The 23247-nt window shown below is 39.6% G+C and overlaps 1 protein-coding gene across 2 annotated transcripts in view; it reads right to left on the bottom strand.

Moving 5' to 3' along the window:
* Positions 1-717: 717 nt before the first annotated feature.
* Positions 718-23247, bottom strand: part of DPYD (dihydropyrimidine dehydrogenase) — a gene marked incomplete at both ends in the record, with an annotated part of 369496 nt that continues 346966 nt past the window's right edge. Inside the window, 3 exons of one of the 2 annotated variants that reach the window (XM_082002991.1) lie at positions 718-888; positions 3647-3787; positions 13201-13371. In XM_082002991.1, coding sequence (XP_081859117.1) covers positions 718-888; positions 3647-3787; positions 13201-13371 — 483 coding nt within the window. The remainder of the gene's footprint in view (positions 889-3646; positions 3788-13200; positions 13372-23247) is intronic. The other variant, XM_082002992.1, reaches the window with a different exon arrangement.

Below are 23247 nucleotides of genomic sequence, written 5' to 3'. Positions count from 1 at the left end.
CATTTTTAGAGAGATGTTGTGAGTGTTCACTGGGGAGAAAAAGTAACAATCAGGCTACTCAGGCAACCCACAAATCTGAAGAGTCCAGCATGTGTCAGTGCACAGCAAATTTATTCTATAAAGTGACTAGTGTAAGAAAGAATTAGAAAGGATTATAAAAATACACTACCATATGCTGTAGTAGTTGAAAGTGATTAATCCAGTTCTTAAATCCTATTTGAAACTCCCTTTCATTTCTTCCCATAGAAAAATAGGAGCCACATTGCTTTGTTTGAATGCTATGTAGTTAATTATATCTTCTAAGAAACTCTTTTAAAACTAAATGTAATGTTTAATTACAAAATGCCTCCTTGAAAACAGTTAGCTTGTACATTGATTTGTAGTTCATTAAAAATGCTTTCTTAATTATATTTACAGCCAGAAAATACATAGAGATTAAAGAGTGTATAGAAAAATTTTGAAATTACAGCATGAATTGTAAGGAGAAAGTTACACTTCAAATAGTGGACAACTGACAGCGACGACTGACTAATTGCTGCCATTCTGTAATTTCAAAAGTTAATTGTTGTAAAAATAGTAATTGGAAAACACAGCCTTCATTGTAATGGCTATCAATATTACATTTTTTGTAAGAGTAGATTGTCAAGGACTAATTAGAAAGCAAATCAATTGCATCAAACAAGTGTAAAGTTCACATTAGCTGTCGGACCGATCACCTCAACACACGGGGTTCACGGCTAAGGGCAGCCCGCGCTTTGGTTCGTAGGGTGTTGTCCTGGAAACCATGCGGATGCAGTCGATAACAGGGCAGACGCTGAGACACAGGGTGCAGCCTGTGCAGCTGTCGGTAACCATGGGCAGGTGGGTTTGGGGATCAAACTGGATAGCCTGCGAACAGGAATAAACATTATTGATGTCACTCATGGAAAAGGTCAAAATTGCTCCCATTTTAGTGTCTGCATTTCCTGTGCTACAGCACTTGGAGACATCTTGGTGTGATTCTGTACTGCAGCTATAGCAACTGTTCAACTGCCAGGGAACAAAACACCCCCCCGCCCCCCCTGACACTTTAAAATTAGAAATATGGGCCAAATTATACCTTGGTGAAAGCTCATGGGTCACAAGGGCTGGTTACAAAAGGAGGAGTTTGGCCCATGACGTTTGAACTCCCAGAGGGATATTTCTTCTTTGCGCGGAGGAAATATTTCATAAGACAGACAGCAATTTGCCAGGGTTATTGGTTCAGAGGAGACACCAGACCATGCCTGTACGGCTTCAGCACTACGCTGGCCATAATGCGTTCATTTGACTTTTATTTTCAGCACAGCATAAACAATTTAATTTAATAAACTGTAGAGAAAAACACAGCATGCTGTGCCTCATATGATTACTTTCCTTTGCAAATCTTCGAAAGGGATATCTGAGTTTTGGGCAGGCTGAGCTTGCTTTAGTTCTCACGTTTCCATGCAGTGAATCCTCATTACCAATTAGGGTGATAAGTGTATTTGAATGTGAAATAACCATTGGAGTCTCAACAAAATAAGCTCCTGGTATAATAGAAATGGCAATTAAAAGCAAAAGCATCACACAACTGCAAAAGCTTCAATATCTAAGAAGCAAGCCTAGAAAAGCATAAAAACAAAAACCAAACCCCAACCCACTGAATATCTACTTTCAAGAGTTTTAGGAAGGAAAAAATCAGGCCTGAAAGCTTAACTCTCACTTCTGGGTGAACAAGCAGTGCCTTAGCAAATCGCCCTAACCACCGTCAGCAGCTGGGGGCCGGGGGGAGCTGGGAGGTACCAGGTGGTGCTGCAGGTTGGCTCTGAAGGCAGATTTGCGGCATTTGGGGTTTCACTACTAGGAAAGCACAGAAGTTGCTGCAGCAAGGGCATGAAGTAGGTTCTAACTGCCCTGAATCTACAAGTTTTAGTTCAGCTTGAGCACAGAGAGAGCCCTGGTTTGTGAGTATTTAAGAAGGACTCCTTCCTCTCTCCCTAACAACAACGCACATCTTGAAAGGGTGTTCAAAGAGGGAGAGGAAGTCAGGACTACAGTGCTAACTTCTTTAAATTAAGGAAAGCTTTTCTGTTGGAGTCATACAAGGTGATAGCTCTATAAAGCAGCCTGGATATTTCTGAAACAAAGAGAAGCATAAAGCAGATTCTATTTTGAAGCAGGGGGTGATTTCTTTGCAAGTAAGAATTTCTTTGCAGTTCTTTACAATTAATTTATTTTCAATTTCTGTAATTAATTAAGGAAATACATTTTTTTGTGTGCTTAGAAAACCTCCTGTGGTTTTAAACTTTTGTTCTTTTGATGCTGGTTTTTTTTTTTTTTTTCAGTTATTGAAAAGAAAGTTTTACTAAATATAAACACAGTCTTTTGCTCTCCAAGGGCTACATCCTCCCCTTCACTGGGAAATCCGATGGAAGGAGGAGAGGTGAAGATTGCAGAGTCACGAAGGAATCTGGACAGTTAAAAGGCTACTGTAGTAATCTACACTGGTATAAATGCAGCATTCATTTTCTCATATCAGTGGAAAAAAACGTGTCTACCTTTGCTCTGACACACTTGTTTTAATTGCAGGAGTTGATTTCAAATGGTAATGCTTCTTTCTTTGACTGTATGTAGTTAAATTCATCAGACCTACTATTGATTAGACTGAATTAGGGGTAAACAAAAGGTCATGGTGTTCAGAGGAAACTTGGTGCTCAGTTAAAGTATTTGTTTCTGAAAAACTATTCTCGGACTGGGATGAATGGAAAAATTAATGCAGAAATTATTGCTTACTCCATATTGGATTTCATGGAGGTAATGCTAGACCATACTTTGGTTTTCTAAAGGAACACGAGTCCTCCTGTACTGCCCTTTTCACTGCAGATCAGCCCATCAGCTCCAGTGGACATGGCAAGGAATGGCACATAGAAATGCTGATACATTTCATACAACTTATGTTACCGTACTGAGCAGAAATCAGAGAAATACTTTGCTGCAAACAGGAGCCCCAGCTCAAAACTGTGCTATTTTTTGATCACAATGATTTCTGCAAACTTCAACCTGCTGCTCTAAACCCTGGCAGCCATCCTGGAGAAAGGATTTGGACCTCAATCAAGGTCAAAACAAAACCCCACCTGCCTGAAACCTGAATTAGTTCAAGTTCAGTTACACTGATGGAACAAGGACTAGGTTTCTTAAAAAGCATTTGGCAATAAGAACAGCTCTTGTCTCTCCACATCCATTTGGTGGGAAGGGATGCATTCTTCCCTTTCTCCCTCACGTACTTGAAAACCATCAACTACATTTACTGCCATCAGACTTGGGTCTCCTTTATTTTCTTCTCCTTCAAAAGAATCCCACTTGCAGTTAGGGAGAGACTGGGAGAGTGACCTAGAGCGAGCCAACAAGATGCGGTACACTCTGCAGAGCCCTCCAGAAGAAGCCACGCCGGGTGGTGTTCTCACCGCCGCACAAACAGCTCAGGCAGGGCTTGCGCGGCGTAGCCTGGGAGCATGCTGGGGTTCGAATCCAGTATTTTAGACATCTGGTTTTACCACCTGCTCATTAACAGAAGGTGGATTCTTTCTTCCCAGCAGCAGAAAGATAACTCATCATGCCTTTCTGCTAATTACAGCTGTGCTCTTACCTGGTAGCCAGAATCATTACAGGTCATGTAACATTTGCCACAGTTGATACACATTTCCTCGTCAATCAGAGCCACAACTTGCTCTGTGTTGCAGAGCTCACCATATGTTCCAATATACTGCAGTGCTTTTCCAATTACATCCTAGGGAAAAAAAAAGTTATTGACTCATTTAGAAGATACCTAAGCAGTTTCTATAGATGTGCAGGAGCACTCTCTCGTACTTTAATATGGAAGATTTGGCCATGCACTGTGATGATGTTTAAGATTTTTCTTATAAATTTCTAAGTTGTTGACCTTCATACCTCCTGTAAAATATGAAGAATGCTCCACACAGGCACATTGTGAATGCAGGCAGCACTAGAAGTATATATTTGTATACAAACATGTTCTACAAATTTCTACAAATTCTACAAGGTTACACTTAGTACTTGATTCTGAATGTGCTGTTCTTTTGCCATTATTGTGTGAAACTTCAAGCACAAAACAGGAATGACATGCTACAAACAATCAGATCATCCTTGGTCATTTCTCATTAGCACAGACTTAAGAAATCTCACAGCAAGAAAAGAAAGGGGCACGATCAAATAAACTGACAGAAAGAACAATAACTGCTTTTCTTTCTTTAGGAAGATGCACCAATGATATGATCATCAGTTTATAGCAAATATTGTACAGAAGTTGTGGGTCTAATCCTGCAAGTCTTGGTTTAGTTCTGTTAACTTCACAGGCAGGAATTTGTCGCACCAACCTTGCACATTTGTGCTGCAAAAGTAAAGTGTATGGCAGGACAGCATATGGATACATACCACAAGGGGAAGACAGGCCCTCTAAAAGAAGTTGTTGGGACCTACCCGATGTCAACCATTTCCACTTTACATCAAGGGAAACTGCACAGTTCAATGGCAGTTCAGCTTCACTGAGGCAATGGTTGAGACGGGAGAAGTCCCAGGTCCTTTGGACTACAGCTATCCCTCAGTTAAATTAGTTCAACTTGTGGAAGTATAGCACAGATGATGAACATGACTGCATCTGAAAAGATTCACTCTGCGGTACGGTATTGGTTACCTGGATATTTTGTGAGTTTACTGAGCATGCTTCTACAACAGTTCCCATATTGCAAAACCAGCTCCATTTTATGTTCAAGATTCTACATTGTTACGATAAAGTTGGGCTCAGTAAATGAAGGTTATGTGATGCAACAGTACATTTAACTTTTGCTTTAAAAAGCGGTTTAACTGTTAAGTATTAGAGAAATCTCATTGAGTGATAGGAGAGCAGAAATGGCTTCAAAGTCATTCTACTGTAATAAACCAAGGAGTCATTATGATTTTGATTATGGAATTTGATCCAAGTCAATTGAAAAATGCTCAAGATCAAGGCAAGTAAGAGACACAGACAAGTCTGCCCAGAATTATAAGCATCAAATTGTTTACCTGTGGTCTTGCATCGCCAAGAAACATGACAACTTTTCGTATTCTGTTTCTCAGTATTTTTTGAAGAGGCAATACTTGCCTTATTCCTATCAGTCAAAAAATTATTCTGAATGATTGGCAACCATTTTAAGTGTGTAGTAGTATGCTATATTTAACCTGTATAATTTATAATCGCATACAATTCTCTATATATTGTTTTCAATTCTCATTGCAGAAGAACCGGATTACAGTAACTTAAATTTTCATTGCATATCTTATTTTGGGCAGCTTTACTTTCAAACAAACTAAGCATCCCTAATTATTCCTATGCCACATCAGAACAATAGGGTAATATGGCTTAATCAATGTTAGCTCTAAAGAAAAGCTCTGCTACATTAATTAAATGCAAAAATGGGTCCAACCTTGTCTACCTGAGTCTGCTGAGAACTTGCAACAGCAGCTCTATTTCCTGAATGAATGACTCCTGTTTACCTCAGTGAAGTTTTAATTTTGAGGCTGCCCTGGCCTTCAGCACTGAAATTACAGTAGTATCTTCATGCAAGGACACAATTTTTTTTGTTCTCTGGATGCAGTGGTAGGATCTATGAATTTGCTCTTAATGACTGCTGAGGTAGGAAATTCAACTGTATCCTAAGCCCAGGAAGAAGGAAAGGGGAATTGTACTGTTTTCTTGTTCCAAAAACACTCGAATGTTTTCTCTCTGCCAAACCCCAAAGTTGTTGACATGTGAAATACCTTGGTTGCATTCATTCAATGCTAAAAGCCTTCCAGTTCGTCACAGCAACATGTAGAGAACATTAATGCTCTTCCAGCATAAACCAGCTATGGCACATTGCTAAAGGCAGCATGATGAGTGTGGACAGATGACCGTAAGTGAGCAAGTTATCACAGCTTAATGAGTTAGCACTCATCAATAGAGCTGTGCAAGCTGATTATGTGCACGGTCCAAATTCACTGCAAATTGAAGTAAAATCTGTTTGCTTAAACAACTGTAAAAGGTCGATTAACTACTATGAAAGTGTTTCAGCTAATACTTTTTACTTTGGTATTGCAAAGGACTAGACCAGTTTCACTCCAAAAAGCAACTGTCTAAAATGGTACTATGGGATTCCACACTTGGTATATCTCAATGGCCTCCGGATCAAATTTGCACTGTTTATACAGTATAATGTTTTTTTTGCCAACTGCCAGACCTGCAAACAGAAGCCAGGTTCTGAAAGTCAAGCTGTGTTCTTTCTGGCTTATGCCAAAAGAACTAGACTCGAACACACAGCCCTTTACTGTGCCTCCACTGATGAACTACAGTAACTAACTCAATCAAACATGATCTCTTAGGAACTGCTCACACCCCTGTATTTTCATCTCCATGTCTTACTCTGAAAAGTTCATGGATTTACTGCGAATTGCTCAGCAGTTTTCAGGTTGCCACAGTTCTCAGGTTTCTGCAGTCTCCTGTATCAGCTGAAAAGTGTAGATGAAAGATGTAGAATTCAGCTCCAGCTTGTTTCAAGTCTCCTGTAGGCTTGTCTGTATCATACCTGCTACAGGTTTCAAAATACATGTGTCTGTGTGTGATCTACTGTTGGGATCACCCTGCAAGGGCTCAACCTTGAGGAGGAGCAGCTGTGGCATTGAGAGGATGGTAAACAACTAAGAAGAGGTAAAGCAGCAAAGGAGCGCGTGGACACCTGCCGGCAGCCAATCCTGACTGTGTGAGAAGCGCAGGGACTGTGTGTAGTAACCCATCAGGACGCATTTTGTGGCACGTGAGAGAGCTGTAACTGTATAAAAAGCAGACACTTGTAGCAATAAAGCTCTTTGGCTTGAATCCCTGCCAGAGTCCGTGCCTTTCTACTGCCCCCAGCAATACCAAGTAGCCTAGAAGCCTCTCTGTTGCGTATATAGCCTCCGAACGTTCCACTCTCACAAATGCATGTGTCGTCTGCAAGTAGTGGTCTGTGTACTGAAGAATGTGAAGAACTGATGTAAAGCCTGTACAACGTGCAATGAAGTAGCTTTCCACTGCCTGCTCGTGTTGTAAAAGTATCAACATGGGGAGATTCTTGATAGTGAAGGGCTTTGTAATCTAACAAAAGCAGATGTTTAAACAGCATGGGTAATTAACAATTTTCTTGGGGAGGTTCTGGATTTGCATTTGTGTTCTTTAAATATCGTTTGGATGTTAACAAGACCCACAAAGCTCAAGCAGGTTGCAGAGATGGGCTACTCAAATAATCATGGGATGGAGGGTCTGGCTTATGGGGGAAGACAAGAAGAGCCTAACAAGACTTTTTAGCCTAGGAAGATATAGGCAGAGCAGGAATATGATGTCTCTTTATATATACAACAGGGAGGGAAAGAGCTATTTAAGTTAAATGACAGTGTTGGCACAAGAACACATGATTATAAGCCAGCCATGAATAAATTTAAAGCTGGAAATTAGAAAAGGCTTTTTAAAAGGGAAAGGAGTGAGATGGTTAATGGCCTTCCAGCAAAGCAGCAGGGGGACAGGGAGGGAGATAGTCCAAGGCTTCGGATAGCATTAGATAGCTAAGGAAATGGTTGCTTAGAAGAACATGATAAAAATAGATTTTTCCAGTGACAAACTTACAAAGGGAATAACAGAAACAATGACGTGGTGATTTCTGAATTTTCTTCTCACAGCTCACAAAATACACTTTTGGGGACTTAGAATCCCAAATAGGGAGGATGATGGCATTTTAGAGGCCTGAAAGTGATTTCAAAAGACTGTGTCAATGATCTACCATTCATTTACACTCCTGGGTGTTGTGTCTTTCAATCACTTCTTTCTCTCAAGCAAAAACTGTATCTTTATTCATTTGCAAAGTTTCAAGGCTTTATTGACTAAAAAAGCAATGGTACTTAAAAGATGTTTTGCAGGTGCACTCTTTTACAGCATCTCAAGCTATCTCTGAGCTTCTTGTTTTCATCAAATCATAAACATTTGGAACAAAATAAACAGTGCAGCAAGAAATAATCAGCTTTCACTGTTTAAAGTGCAGTTTCACTCCAAAAAGCAACTGTCTAAAATGGTACTATAGGATTCCACACTTGGTATGTCTCAATGGCCTCTGGATCAAATTTGCACTGTTTATACAGTATAATGTTTTTTTTTGCCAACTGCCAGACCTGCAAACAGAAGCCAGGTTCTGAAAGTCAAGCTGTGTTCTTTCTGGCTTATGCATTACCAGCAGCAATAAAAAAAAAATAAGCTGGAAGTTAAATTTTGTCCTAAGTTACACCTTTGCAATCTCAGGGACATAGAGTGCTCCTTTTGATTACTGCTGTGCTGTCCCACTCTTCTCAAGAAAACTGTACTGAATGAACTGGGAGAGGAATTGAGTCCTGCAACTGGAACTGGCAGGGAGTTCAGTTGCTATGGAGAGAATCAGAGCAGAATCCATTAGGTTTATGTTACTAATGAGTACAGAAAATAAATTACTTTTGTCACTAAGCTAGGCAGATGTGGTTTTGAGTATACACAACAGCAGATCTGTTCAGTAGGATATTATTTTTACAATGCAATTTTTATTACTATAGCTGAACTTTTAACGTTAATATATAAAACATTTTATGGTGATTAGCTTTTCATTCGCCATCACGTTAGTAAACCTGTATTTGTAAATAAAATTCATGGTTCAAGTATGGCTCCTTGTAGACCTGCCGTGTCCATCTTCATGCAGACCACACTGTAAAAGACCACACTGCGCTCTAGAGATGGTGAACATCACAGGCCTCTCATTAGATCATTAGGAAGCAAATACACAGTGCAGGTAACTGCATCTCGTATATCAAGTTCAGAGGGAACACAGATGCTTGTCCTCTTATTGCACTTTTGAGTCATCATAAAACACTTTGCATGTCACACCATGTTCAGGAGAAAGGTTCCCTGACTAGGACCTTTGTGCACTTGAAGCTGATGATAGCAACAGTGGGTAAGGAAAGCTGGGTAATCTTTAGATTTAGATATGGTAACAAGGCTGGTGAAAGGGCTGGAAGGAATGTCCTATGAGGAGCAGCTGAGGACACCGGCTTTGTCTAGTTTGGAGAAAAGGAGGCAGAGGGGTGACCTCATTGCTCCCTACAGCCTCCTGAGAAGTGGAATTGGAGAGGGAGCTGCTGATCTCTTCTCCCTGGTATCCAGTGGTAGGATGTGTGGGAATCATTCAAAGCTGCACCGGGGAAGGTTTAGACTGGACATTAGGAAACATTTCTTTACCGAGAGGGTGGTCAAACACTGGAGCAGGCCTCCTAGGGAGGTGGTCGATGCCCCGTGCCTGTCAGTGTCTAAGAGGCCCTTAATAACACAGTTTATCCTTTGGTCAGCCCTGAACTGGTCAGGCAGTTGAACTAGATAGATGATTGTAGGTCCCTTCCAACTGAAATGTTCTGTTCCATTTCTATTCTATTCTATTCTATTCTATTCTATTCTATTCTATTCTATTCTATTCTATTCTATTCTATTCTATTCTATTCTATTCTATTCTATTCTATTCTATTCTATTCTATTCCAGAACTACTTGATGCAATCCTTCTACAGTCAGAGTGGGAAGAGGAGGTTTGGACTCTAGGATTTCTTCCCATATCTGAAGACTAACTTAAATTTGCTTGAACTGTCACACGTAATGAGAATATTCTCTGAGACACTGTGATAAAGAAGAGACCATTACAGGCATGAGAGATTATTGCTGTGATTCATGTTGGAGCACATACTTGGGAGAAGCAGACTTGGTGTCCCATAAATTATGGGAGACATATGCATAGTTCCACCTGACATATGCAACATCTCCACATTTATGATGAAGATTACAGTATGGTCTTTTCCAGGCAGGAAAGCACAACCTAAAACTAGTGTTGAACCACCCAGATACACGCCAGGAAGGATCCAAATGGTACACCGTTATGGCATAATAGTGCCATGCCTAAATACCTAAACTCTCAGGAGGCTTTTATAGATTAAGCACAGCACTGGACTAAATGTGGATAGATGCCTCCAAAGCTGCTGGCTTCCAGCTGGGTGCATCGGCACAAAAAGACTTGCATATATGTATGTGTGAAAGACCGTGTAAACATATCTGTACACACAAGGGTAAAAAAATAGTTGAAACACAAATAATTTAAGCTTGAGGATCTCTATGGATATTTTTCCAATAGGTGGAACAACATGTCATGCCCTAGCTAAGCTGACAAACAGAGCTATGCCAGAGCATTTAAGCTACCAAAAGGGCAATCTCTATAGCAAGTCTTGTGGAGTAAAAAAGAGAGAAATAAAATAAGCAGATAAATGGTGACTCAATATTATGGTATAACCCCTGAAGGACAATGAGGTGAATTATTAAGAAAAAACCACAGGAATGTATAAGGAAAGAAATTAAACTAATAAGGAGATAACCTAAGGTAGGCAAATACATGTGTGGGAGCTGTACAAAAATGCAACTGAAAAGAAAAGATCCAGGGCACATATCCACATACGGCAGAAATTCTGATATTACAGACAAGTGAGAAGAGAAGAAACAACTCTGCTGAATATCAAAGTATGCAGTTTCAATTAATAGTGGAAAATAGAGAAAGTAAAGAGGAAAGCCATGGGAAAAGCCATCCAAAAACTAAATTAGATTTGGATAATCACGGAGGGTTTTTAAATCTATAAAAAAGGCATTTTGGCAGCACGTGGAATTTAAACAAATGTTGGAATTTACATACCACCAACCCAACAGCTAATTAGACAGATGAGGGAGTTCTGGGCAGGCACCAGAAAATTTGCAGTAACCCTCAAAAAATACAAGCAGCCAGAGCAGGGGTCATAGCTCTTTCAAGGACAGCTGTGTCTCAGGGCCAGTCAGCTTCCAAGCACACCTCTTCACTGCTCCAGGGAACCAGAGTTAGGCTGGGACTAGATATAAGAACTGACCATTCCCACTCCCTGATATGCTACTCTGAACTAACAGAATGTATCCTCTCCTCTGTCTAGAGGGTCAGCCAAGACAGAACTGCTTGGAGATGGTCTGGGATTTGTAATTCTAATTGTGAATAGTAGTTGGATAGTTACAAATAAATCACTTGAGTCTCAGCTCCTCTGCCTCTCTCCATGGAGAATTCCTGATCAGGGAAGGGTCAGATAAGTCACCTTCTTTCATTAAGCTTCACTCGGCTTCCTTAATAAATATTCTGAATCTTCCTGGCAGATTTTCTCCACAATATCATAATAGATGGATCTGCTAATAATAATCTTTATTAAAACCTCCCTTTGTAGTGTGAAGTTCCCTTCTTCAAGCAAAATCCAGCTATTTTCCTGTTTCTTAGTGGGCATCTCTCATTGCTGTTTTTCTCATTATGGTTAAAACATTCCCTCCTAATGAGATGGTCAGACTGAAAGACTGTCAAGAATCAGCTTTGGTGGTTCCTACCTTCTTCGAATTGCTTCAGTCTTTTTCAGTGTCATTTAAATGAACGTGTGAGAAAGACACTAACCTGATTTCTCTGGCTGAGAACCTCCTCACAGACACCACACAAAAGCATCTAATGTCTTTATAAACAAAAGTTTTTGTTTTGGGGAATTCATTTTCCTCTTGCCTGCAGTAGGGCCTCTTTTCTTCTTTTTAATCTATCTCCGACTGCTTGGTTCTTTTTTGCTTTTGTACTTGGAGCTAGGCTTGATAAATTATTGACCTCAAGTTTTTATTTATGTTTTTTTCAAGTCTTTATGTTGGTTTTTCCCTCTTGCTAAACTTTTCCCTTCATTCAGTTTATTTGCTTTTGGATGGTATCAGTTTTTTGGTTTTCTGCTGTTTTCAGAAGCAAGCTATCTCATTGAAAATGCAGTTATTGGCTGTTGCTGCTTCTTTCTCTTTTTCCCTACATCAATACTCTCCCTGCAAAGAGAACAGAACCATAAAACCTCTGAGGTCAAGTAGGCTTTGAAAATGCTCATCATAGTGGGAAAAAAACCCAGTAGATTTCTGTTCTTTGGAACTTTCTGTATACATGGAGAAGGGAACCTCAGCACAAGAGGAGGGGAGCGATTTTCAATAGCGTGACATACATAAACCAAAATAAGCAGTCCAAAAAACTGAGAGAGGTCTACAGAAGAGGCAAACTATTTAACTTAAACAGGAAGATGACTCAATTTTTCTCCTTGGCTGGTTTTGCAGTTCTACCAGTTAGCTTGGACTACTGCAAAATTTCCTTGGGAATTATGTGTTATTTTGAGCGACTGCTCATATTGTGTTTTATGTTTGGCCTTATTTTTTCAAGAATTCATACAGGCCTGATCATACAGTGAAAGTTACCTACCTTAGATATCTGATATTCTCACATGTATGAGGAATTCAACAGAGATAATTTTCACAATGCTTTATAAAAGGGCCTACATGAGAATCCTGATTTTAAAAAAAAAAATTTTGCCCGATTCTTTTTCCTATTCAGACGTGAAGTTTAAGTAAGGTCTAAAGTGAACACCTAGAATAATTAGCTTCTGATGTTTCATTTTATTGACATTTATTGGCTACCTAAGGGAAGAGAAAAGCTCCAAAGTATGGATTATGCAGTAGATGAGGTCACAGGTTTTATTTTCACCTTGACATTTACTCACTGTAGACGGTGGATCAGCTACATAGACAAACATTCTCCAGCTTTAAAAGTTCAGTCTGAAAACCTATGACACAGTTATCGTATGTACCAAACACCAACCTTTTCCATTGATCCTACATGAGAGATGGAGGTATTTAGCACATCACAAGTAATCAAAAGGTATCATGAAAAATTGAGCTCATACTGTAGCATTCAAACTGAAAGAAATTGTTAACAGTTTTACTTTGTTCTTCAAGGCATTACCCATGCCTTGTTCTACAATTACCATTCCATTGCCTGAATATCTTCATTTTGAAAAACGACATTAGGGAAATACCTATACATGTACATCACAGATAATTTCCTATCAATTTTGGTTAAAAGCTAGAAAGTCTGCATAAATAGTTGTCTTTGATGCCCTCTAACAAGCTTAAAAGCAGTAATAACCAACTCAAACTGCTAGAAATGACTGTGCATGTCAACTGCCTGATGGCTGATCATTTCTTATGCGTAAGCATGTATTTTTGTTACCTTGATTGCTGGAATGGGCTTCTTTGGAATGAAATGCTTTTTCTCGGGAAGCACAGCAGCCATGCTCTGTTCCTTCAGTTTAATCTTGTTCTCAGCTATTATCTTTTTGCGTTGTTCCAGGTAAGGCCCAAAACTGGGTAGTTTCTGAAAGAAAAATCGGGAAACATGATTCTACTTAATGAGCAGGTGTAACAAAAAGGTGAGTCTGATCCCAAGGGTGAGATACTAAGTCCTTGCTAAGTGCGACTTGCTTCTTATTCAGGAAGTTGAAATTGAAATCGGTGAGCCCGTACCAGTGAGAAGTGAATAAAAATCAAATATGAACTTCAGGATCTGACTTGAAAATATATATTGAATATTAAAATATTAATATACCACAGCAGAAAAATAGCTGAATTGCAGGTCAGCATCGAACAGTCTTCTATTTCCCCACTGCATACTTGCTTATATATAAAAATGTATCATGTTAAATAATTCAAATGTGCAACTTTATTTCTATAGCATGTGGAAAAGTATAATAAAAACTATTAGTTTACTTAGAAGGGTTCCACCAGTGTTTAAGATCATTTGTATGGATATCTGAATACATCAATATATATTTTTAAAGCTTACAAACACGTATTTTGCATTCTGATAACAGAAGGCTCTCTTGACATGTCAAAGTAAGGCTAACAAACACCAAATTAACTGAAACACATTCTAATCTCCTAATTTACCTCTATGTCCCACTTGCAGTCTTTCCTGCAAAACTTAATCCTTGAACCCAGTTAAGCAAACTCCAGAGGAAGATTTCACTGAATTGCAAAACTCATGTCTCACCCAAGAACATGAAAGTGCTGGTTAAGATTTCATAAACCAACCAGCTTCCTGAAAGAAAATGTCCCTTTGCTTACCTAGCAGAGATATGGAGTGTGCCACAATCACAGATTTAGGTGAAAGAAAAATGGGAGAAAACATGGATTTTTGCTTGATGCACAAAAAACATGCCCTTCCTCCCCTGAAACTAGTTCCTTATTATGAAAAAGTAATTTATCCACCTAACTCAACCCCATTTAGAAGCTAATCCAGTACTGCAGAAACTAGCAGGTAGTAACAGGGGATACATAGCCTCAGCAGTTGCTAGCATTAATTCACGCTAATAATACAACCTCAAAGAGCATATTGAACAAGATACAGTACTGCTGTGGTTATCAATGTTTTAAGAGGGAATTTCAATGTGAATTTTAAAACCAGAATTATTTAAAAATTTAGAAATTATTATTTTTTAAAATGAGGTAAACCCAGAAGAGGTTACCCTGCTCTTCTGCTAATCCTTAGGAGAAAAATTCCTCAGCGAGCTCTGTCAGTCACAATACCCAACCTTGGGACCTCAGGCTTCTTGTTATGACAGTTAAAAGCTTTCTTGCTGCTAGGTTTTTGGCACTTTGAGCATACAGCCAGAGGGTGAGGGCCTTGAAATGCTTCCCTGCTTCCGAGACTTTGTTTGTGGCCTCAACATATTTTTAACTTCAAGTCGGAACACGACTTGCAGTCTCACGGTGCTCCCCAGAGGAGATGCCCTCCTGCAGGCTGGGACTGAGCCGTACTCTGGGACAAAGCCTCAATCTAGGTAAACGCAAGACCAGAACGGCGGGGGATGTTGCAGACCCCATCCGTCCCAAATCTAGATGTAGCCTGAGTTTGCCCACTGGTAAAGGGCTCTTGTTTTGACTGTTCAATGGGAACTTTGTTTCTGAATGTCGTGTTCAAGGGCTTCCTTACAGACATCAAACAAACCCTCCTTTCTGTTCAGCTGCCATACATGATCTTGGAAAGGAAATGTTCTGGGGTGTCTTAAAATAAGGCATTAAATTTACTGCAGACAGCAGTAAGGTAGTGGCCTTACATGCCAAAGTCAAATAAGACAGCAAAACCAGAATTATTTTGAACAGGAAAATGAGTAGAAGAAAGAGTTTGTCTAATTTCAATCTAATCAATAGGCTCTAAAGCACACAGATACTCAATTCTTTATATGACTTAGAAAGCCCAAGACTTTTAGCAAAAATCTAAAAATCACAAATTGTGGTAAAAAGTGTTCTTGTACATCTGCTAGGCTGCATCAATAAGAAATACATTTTGGCTACAAATAAGTAGTACTTGTGTCACTGAGAAACTATTTGCTCTCCATAATTTATGTGCTGATGCAAACAACTTTGGGCTTGAGAGGGCAGGAGACCTGATGACAAAGTGGTTTTGGACTCTTCCCTGTCTGGGAGGGAAGGACAGCCTGGAATTGCATTGCTGAATTTCAGAGTAGGTCGCAAATCTAATTTTGCTGAGGTTTGAACTGAAGTAGTAGAGAGAGGAGACAGTTGTTCACGGCTTGACTGATTGAAGATCATCTTTGGGAAGAATAGCCAAATCTTTGCAGAATAAATCCTTTTCTGTTCTCTTAAAGTATGCCCAATCTCCTAATTTCTACAGACAGAAATACTGAGTATATTGAAATGAAACAGGTGACCTAAGGAAAAGTGTGTAAAAAGAATGAATTTTTGTGTATAGGTGAAGAGCAAATTACAAGGGCAATTAATTTTCCAAGTTGTGAGATGGAAGTATTTACATTTTTACATCTAACATAGCTGCTAGCTGGAATGTACAGCAGACATTTTGAAAAGTGTGCAATGCCTTCAGTACCATAATTCATATGTTTCGTAATGACATGCATGCAGTTAAATGAAACTATACAATATGTATCTTTTAAAAAAGAAATGAAATTACGATTAATCTAAAAAACGAACATTGAACCTTAGTCTTTGTTGTGCATTGCTGTTTTTCCATCAAGAAATTGATTAAATGGAATTTAAACTAATTAAGGAAACACCTAGGTCTTAGTCCAGGCTTGGGCATACACAATGAGCTTCCACTGACTTAGCAGAAGGTGACTGTGTGCCCATACAAATGGTCTGGTTATTTTGTGTTTGGAGTCTAGTAGTTCACAAGCAGCCAAGCCAAATTTTATCAAACAACACTGAAACCAGCAATCTTTTCTATAACAATAAATAATACATGAAAATGTAGCCTCAGGAGCTTCGGAAGGACTTATTGAAGGTTCCCCTTATGAGTAATGCACACATATAGGGAACGCTGATGAGACTGCTTATTGTTCAAAGCTGTAGTTTCAAACATTTTGGAGTCAAAGGCCATATGAAATGGCAAACAATATTTTAATGAAGTGAGCTACTGGATATAGGAAAAGTGGAGACATGTTGAAATAACTGCTGAAGAGATGGATACTTAAGAGAGTTTAAAATTATATCACCTCTAATCATTGTAGGGAATATCTTCCTAAGCACATTGGGGATTTAATAGCATAATTTCCAATGAAAGCACAGGCACAGAACTTGGTGAGTTTAACTCTGTTCACTTTTGAAACCTACACTTTCTGCAGTATTTTTTTTTTTAAATTTCCAGATATTCCAAGGTCACTAAACTCTCCATACACTGATATCTTTGTCATATCAACATCTGCACAGAAAAAAACAATTAATATGAATATGTGGATCACAGTAAGTGCTTTGAAGATTGCAAAAAGCAGAGTAATTAGATAATACTTGTCTACTTATATATCTGTATCACTGATGTCTATAGCTGCATTATTTGTATCCGTCTCTATATAGCCATAATTCAATGTGTTTCTATTGGAGGGATAACATCAAGAATGGAGCCAAAATAAATATATTAAGTGGTATTATTTCATTGTTTATCATTGCATTATTACAAAACTGGAAGCTTGAAATATTGTGTTGGAGTACTTTACAGAAAGAAAGTTAAAACACAAAGCCTCCCCCCCACCCAAGACTTCCAAAAGCTGCCTTTTAACTGATGAACTGTATAAATCTCCAGCAACACTGTGATTTTTGTTTCAGTAGTTTCTCCAGGGATTCATCACTGATGAGTTTGTTCTCACTAGAAAAGCTAAATCCTACTCATTTAAAGATAACAGTATCTTCCACTAAAACTGTCTCTATCCAGATATAAAAAAGCATTACCCTGCCAGTAGAGAACTGACAACATAAGGAATCAACAATGAAACCTTAAGCTGGGAGAGCTTTAAGGTGAATAAATCTGTTTTGATTATAATTTATACATTAATCAATCTAAAGGTAATTGAGTATATTATGAACTAAAAAAGGTGCTTGTTTCCTAATGGCAGAAAGTAGAGAGAATCCTCCACTTCAGATTGCTGCAGTTTTTACAGGCACACCAGCAAGTAGCCTAACTGGTAGAACTGGCTAGTGAACAGGGCACTGCAATGTGTCAGATGACCCAGACTTTACTTCTAACTTTGAAACTGATCTGCTCCTTATTCTGGGAAAGTCCACATATGTCTTCATGATGTAGTCATGGGTTACTTATTTGGGAACTGTCTCCTACTAAGGGGCTGGATGCTCTCTACTGCTAGAAGACCCAGATTTCAGCTGGCATTCTGAAATATTCTATACTGGTTGCAGTAGAGATGCACCAAACAATGGCCCAGAGACTCTGTAACTATGCAAATGGATGGATAATTATCACACCAAAACTTTGCCATGTAGTGGCAAACACTAGTGTGTTTTAGAAATTAAACAATATGTGGCTCTTAATCTTCCTTCTCTGTGGCTTGTTTTTCTGAATAGATCTTTCTCTAAAATTACTTAACCAACCCTCAGAGAAGGAGAGAAGAAAGGAGAAAATACAAATTCTCTAAATGATTGGAAAGGACGAACATAGTCAACTACCTTCACAGAATCACAGAGTGGCTGAGATGGGAAGGGACATCTTGAGACCATCCAGTCCAACCACCTGCTCAGAGCAGGGTCAGCTACAGCAGGTTTCACCAGTTTGCCTATGAGGATGCTATGGGAGACAGTGTTGAAAGCCTTGCTCAAGATAACACTGCTCTCCTCTCATCTACCAAGCCAGTCATCTTATTGTAGTAGGCTATCAAGTTGGTCAAATATGGTCTTCCCTTCATAAATTCATGCTGACTATTCAGTTCCTGTGAAGAACAGTTGATCTGTAGGTGGTTTAGCTATCCTCTCCAAATACCACTCTGTTCTGTAAACATGCAGAAAAGCTGGGCTTCATCCCTTTACTGCCTTGGCAAGACTACATCTGGGAAGGTTTCTTGTTGGCTTCAGAGAACCAGGGAGACAAGCAGCTGGGCGTAAAAGCCAAGAGTGAAATAGCTTGGGAGGCTTCACAGACAAGTGACTACCTCAGACACAGTCGAAGCTATGAAGATTGCAGACAAAAATGAATAGCTTTGAAAAGGGTAATAGGTGAAGCAGGACCCCTGAAAGTGGGAGCATGGTATGGAAATGCAATCAGATAAGGGAAACATTAACATTTAAGCAAGGTAGACAGCTGCCCTCACACAGGAGCTACAAGAATTTAAATCAGGTTTGTATGGGTCATTTTTTATGCCCTCAGCACAAAGGTTTTAGTAATGTTTGACCCCTATTTGTTCATGTGGAAAACTTCTTTATTTGATGTATAAAGTTTTCCAGAGAAAGCAGTTTCAATTTTAATGATTTTTTCCAGTTGTTTCTGAATCCTTCAAGTTTATTTCTTCTAAAGTCTAATGTGCTCAAAATGGCTGCATATATCTAGAATCCTTACTACGTGCTGCACGGTACATGTGGCCTTGACCCTACTTTACACTGTGCAACAGTTTCCATTCAGTGGTTTGCCTTCACCCTCTTGCAACTTTACAATAACAACAAAAAAATTAATAAAGTTTCCTGAAGTGGTGTCTTCTTTCTTCCTTGTTCTTGGAAAAGAGAATGAAGCATGACTCCGCCATTTCCAGAGAGGAAGAAAACACAAAGTCCCGGCACCAAAGAAAAGCAACGGTAACAACACCAAATCTTGTCACAGTGTCAAGGTAGCTTATGCTCCTTCTGGGAAAAAAAACACCCAACCCAACAATAAAGCCAGAAGTTGAATTCTGTCTCTGAAGGTTGGGGTACTGGTGGATGAAAAGCTGGACATGAGCCGGCAATGTGCGCTCACAGTCCAGAAGGCCAACAGTCTCCTGGGCTGCATCCAAAGCAGCGTGGCCAGCAGGTCAAGGGAGGTGATTCTGCCCCTCTGCTCTGCTCTGGTGAGACCCCACCTGCAGTCCTGCATCCAGCTCTGGAGCCCTCAGCACAGGAAAGACATGGACCTGTTGGAGACGGTCCAGAGGAGGCCACAAAAATGATCAAAGGGCTGGAACACCTCTCCTGTGAGGACAGGCTGAGAGAGTTGGGGTTGTTCAGCCTGGAGAAGAGAAGGCTCTGGGGACGCCTTACTGCAGCCTTCCAGTACTTAAAGGGGGCCTGTAAGAAAGATGGGGACAGACTTTTTAGCAGGGCCTGTAGTGTTAGGACAAGGGCTACTGGTTTTAAGCTAAAAGGGGGCAGATTTCAACTAGATATAAGGAAGAAATGTTTCATCATGAGGGTGGTGAAACACTGGCACGTTGCCCAGAGAGGTGGTAGATGCCCCATCCCTGGAAACATTCCAGGTCAGGTTGGACGGGGCTCTGAGCAACCTGATCTAGTTGAAGATGTCCCTGCTCACTGCAGAGGGGGTTGAACTAGCTGGTCCCTTCCAACCCAAGGATTCTATGATTCTATGAATAACACACATATTCATATTCACAGATACACGGAGAGTATTTTGCACAAGCTTTCCCCACTAATTGGGTAAAGTGCTTAACTAATGAAAACTAAGTATGTATGGCAATAGAGAAAGTGAAGCTTCTAATTCTTGTTCTTTTAGATGTTCTTATTCTTTCAGACACTCAAAGCTAAATTCTCTTAAATAGCTGCTCTTCTCTGTGTCAGTCTGGCAATGCTAACGCATGGGCCTTTCCCATACACTGCATGGTAAGGGCCCATGGCATGAAGGAGTCATCCAGACGGCAGTAAGGCTCATGTCAAGCCCTGCAGCAGGGAATCCTACAGAGAGTCCTCCCCACGGCATGCAGGCAGGCGACATGTCACTGAGAGGACAGGATACTTCACTGCATCAGTTTCCCTCTGACAGCAAGTTCCATGGGCCAAACTAGTTGTTACAGCCCACAGAGCTGCTGTAGTTACACTAGCAAGAAGCCGCAGAAAATTTGTCCCTTATATTAAAGATTTCACACATTCTCACAGCTCTGTTTCTTAGAGCTGAGACATCACTGCCTTTAATGATGTGGAAATGCCTTCAAAATAAAGGACAGAACAAAACCAATTCTTCAGGAAAAAAAATGAACTCCACTTTTCAGTGGATTTTTTTCTTGGAACTTGTATTTGCTTTGTAAACAGCGCTGTCTTGATAATCTGTAATTACAGCACATGTTCCTGTCACCTCTGCTCCCCACACTGCATGTGTATATACCACTGCATTTAGTTACTCAAGTATTCTGCCTGCTCTTTAGACCATGATTATTTAAAGCGGGTGAGCTAACCCCCAGCCCTGCAGTAATTCTGAGACTAAACAGAACATTAATGTGTGTTCTAGGAAAACATATTGCTGTGACTTCACCATGAGATATATAGAACCATGCTTGAGCGTGCAGATAAAACCAGTATTTAAAATAACAATTATTTCTTCTTTCATCATTTTTCTAACACTGCCAAAATTTTCTCTACTAGTTCAAAATCACAAACAAATTATTCTTCATGTTCTATTTCAAATATTTGTTTTTTAGCAGCTTATATATACCAAGTGAAGGAAAAGATTTTAGGATTATAGGCTTACTATGGCAAAAACTTACATTCTACAAAGGTACTGAAGTCATGAAATATTCATCACTAAAACAAAAAGGAGTTAATATTTGAAGCAAGCTTAGACATTTACAATCAAAAGCCAGGATGACATAGATGATAAAGAAAATGTTACCTTCTGGGGTGAAGAAAAGGAGATACTGATACACATTACTGTGCTACTTCATGAACATCTGGCAGTCTGTCACTTAATAGACAACAACATCTTCTCTAAACAGAAGAGACTTGAATTCATCAGGGATTCCTGCAGTACAGTATGTGCCTAACTTAAGTACCTGTTTTCTGTGATTTCCATAGATTACCATATTCATGACACTGTGGAGTGAAAGCATTCTTCTCACTCTCTAACCAGAACATGCAAAAGAAATTAAAACATTGGCAGGCACTTTGTCTCCAGTTTGTTGGACATGTGAGGAAAGGGCTCTCCACCCATTTATGCAGATGAAATTCTGTCAGCTAAGCAGCAGCGTAACAAAGATGTCAGCAGACTGGCTAATAACAAATATCTGACAGGCAAGCAAATATAACTGTAAAATACATCAGTCCAGTATTCACATTTTCATGTGTATCTATATACCATAGTGTGTATATATATGCATACATTCAGCTTATGCATTTGTCATATCAACGTTGTAAATTACCTGATCATATGAAAAAATGCCATTGCTAGATACTTTTACCCACCTTCTCCTCCAAGCTGTCTGGTAACTGAACTGTTTAGAACAACCCTAAAATCATCTGTTTCTTTGGACTTAACCATCCTCTTCTGGGGATACATGTACTGAGGAGACTGAACTCCAGCAGTACCTAATGACTATCTGTTTTCTAGGTCCTTTCAAAGACGTTTCAGAGGTGCTAGCTAGACTGTTAAAAGGGAAAAATAGATCTTTTCTTACAACTATGAGAAAGCACGAATATCCTTGCTGCTATGGCTACATTAGTGGTTACCAGCCATCCTGTCAATCATAGATGCTGCTGACCCAGCAAAGTGAGCTGTATTAAGCTGAATTTCCTAATTCCACTTGTGCTAAATGAGCTCAGTCAGGTATCAGGAGCAGCCTAGGCCTGTTTCTAGAACTGTGTAGCCCCACGAAGCTGCATTTAAACTGCCTACATGACCCATGTGAACCTGTTCAAAAGCTCCTTGAGCAACCTGACACCGCCACGCAGCCCAGCACATACACCCTGTGGGCAGGTTGGGGTGAAATGACCGCTATCTACATTCTCCTTAGCTCTTCCACACTGCCTTCCAGCATCTCCCTGGTGGAAATACAGCTCTACACACCATGCAGTACTTAGACATAGAAAGTCTATATACGTACCATGGCCATATAGAAAATACACAGTCTAATCACTCATGCCCATCAAATTCATGCTCTCAGGGGAATGGGAGACTAGGCAGAGATGGCAAACAGCAACCACCTCTTCCAGCCTCTGGAAGAAACCAAGATGTTGAAAGCCACTCTATGAGGCTTTGAGTACATTCAGTAAAATAACCACTGCTGCCACTGTTTGCGAAGAAAAGTCCATTTTCACCATTGCTATATGTGCTTTAGCTGCAAAGTTACCTATCAGATACTTTTTGCTAACAGTTAAATCTTGCACAAGTGGCAAAAGCATACAGGTTTTCCATCTGCTGGAACCTTTGCAGATTTTTGTTATGTTCTTGTTTGGAGTTTTGTCATGCTGATTTTTTGTTTTGATGTATTTTTTGGCACAGAAGCTCCATATTTATTACCGACTTCCCTACACTGTAAACAGCATATCATTTCAATATATCTAGAAAAAAACTCCACTTTCCCCTGATAGATTACACATCACATAACTATACATGTATTATTGCACTAATAGATGACTTAAATGCAAACCACTGCTAATAATTCCTAAGCAAACCTTATCCCACTTCAGATTCATTGTAATCCATCTCTTATGGCAGATGAACTACAGTACTTATCCTCCTTCTGCACAGACTACAATGCTTTCCCTCATTCATCTCTCACAGGCAGTAATCCTTCCATCTCTACTTCACACAATCCTAATTTAAATGTAAAGTATTCAGTGCAGACAAATGAGCTCTAGTCAACTCTTGCAGTTATGACCAAGGAGCCTACCATTGCCTTTTAGAGTCTTCAAACTCAATAATACAATGATTTTTATCATCACCTCAATAATCCAAACTCACTAAATTTCATGCTAAGGTTCGTAATACAAATAGTTCTGGCATTAATAGTAAGTGCTTCCATCCCTAGATAGTCAAAACTCCCAC

Source organism: Phaethon aethereus, assembly GCF_964289735.1.
Source record: "Phaethon aethereus genome assembly, chromosome: 8".
Taxonomy (NCBI): Eukaryota; Metazoa; Chordata; class Aves; order Phaethontiformes; family Phaethontidae; genus Phaethon; species Phaethon aethereus.
Note: the sequence above shows the minus strand (reverse complement) of the source record. Positions and strands in the feature narration are given on the sequence as shown.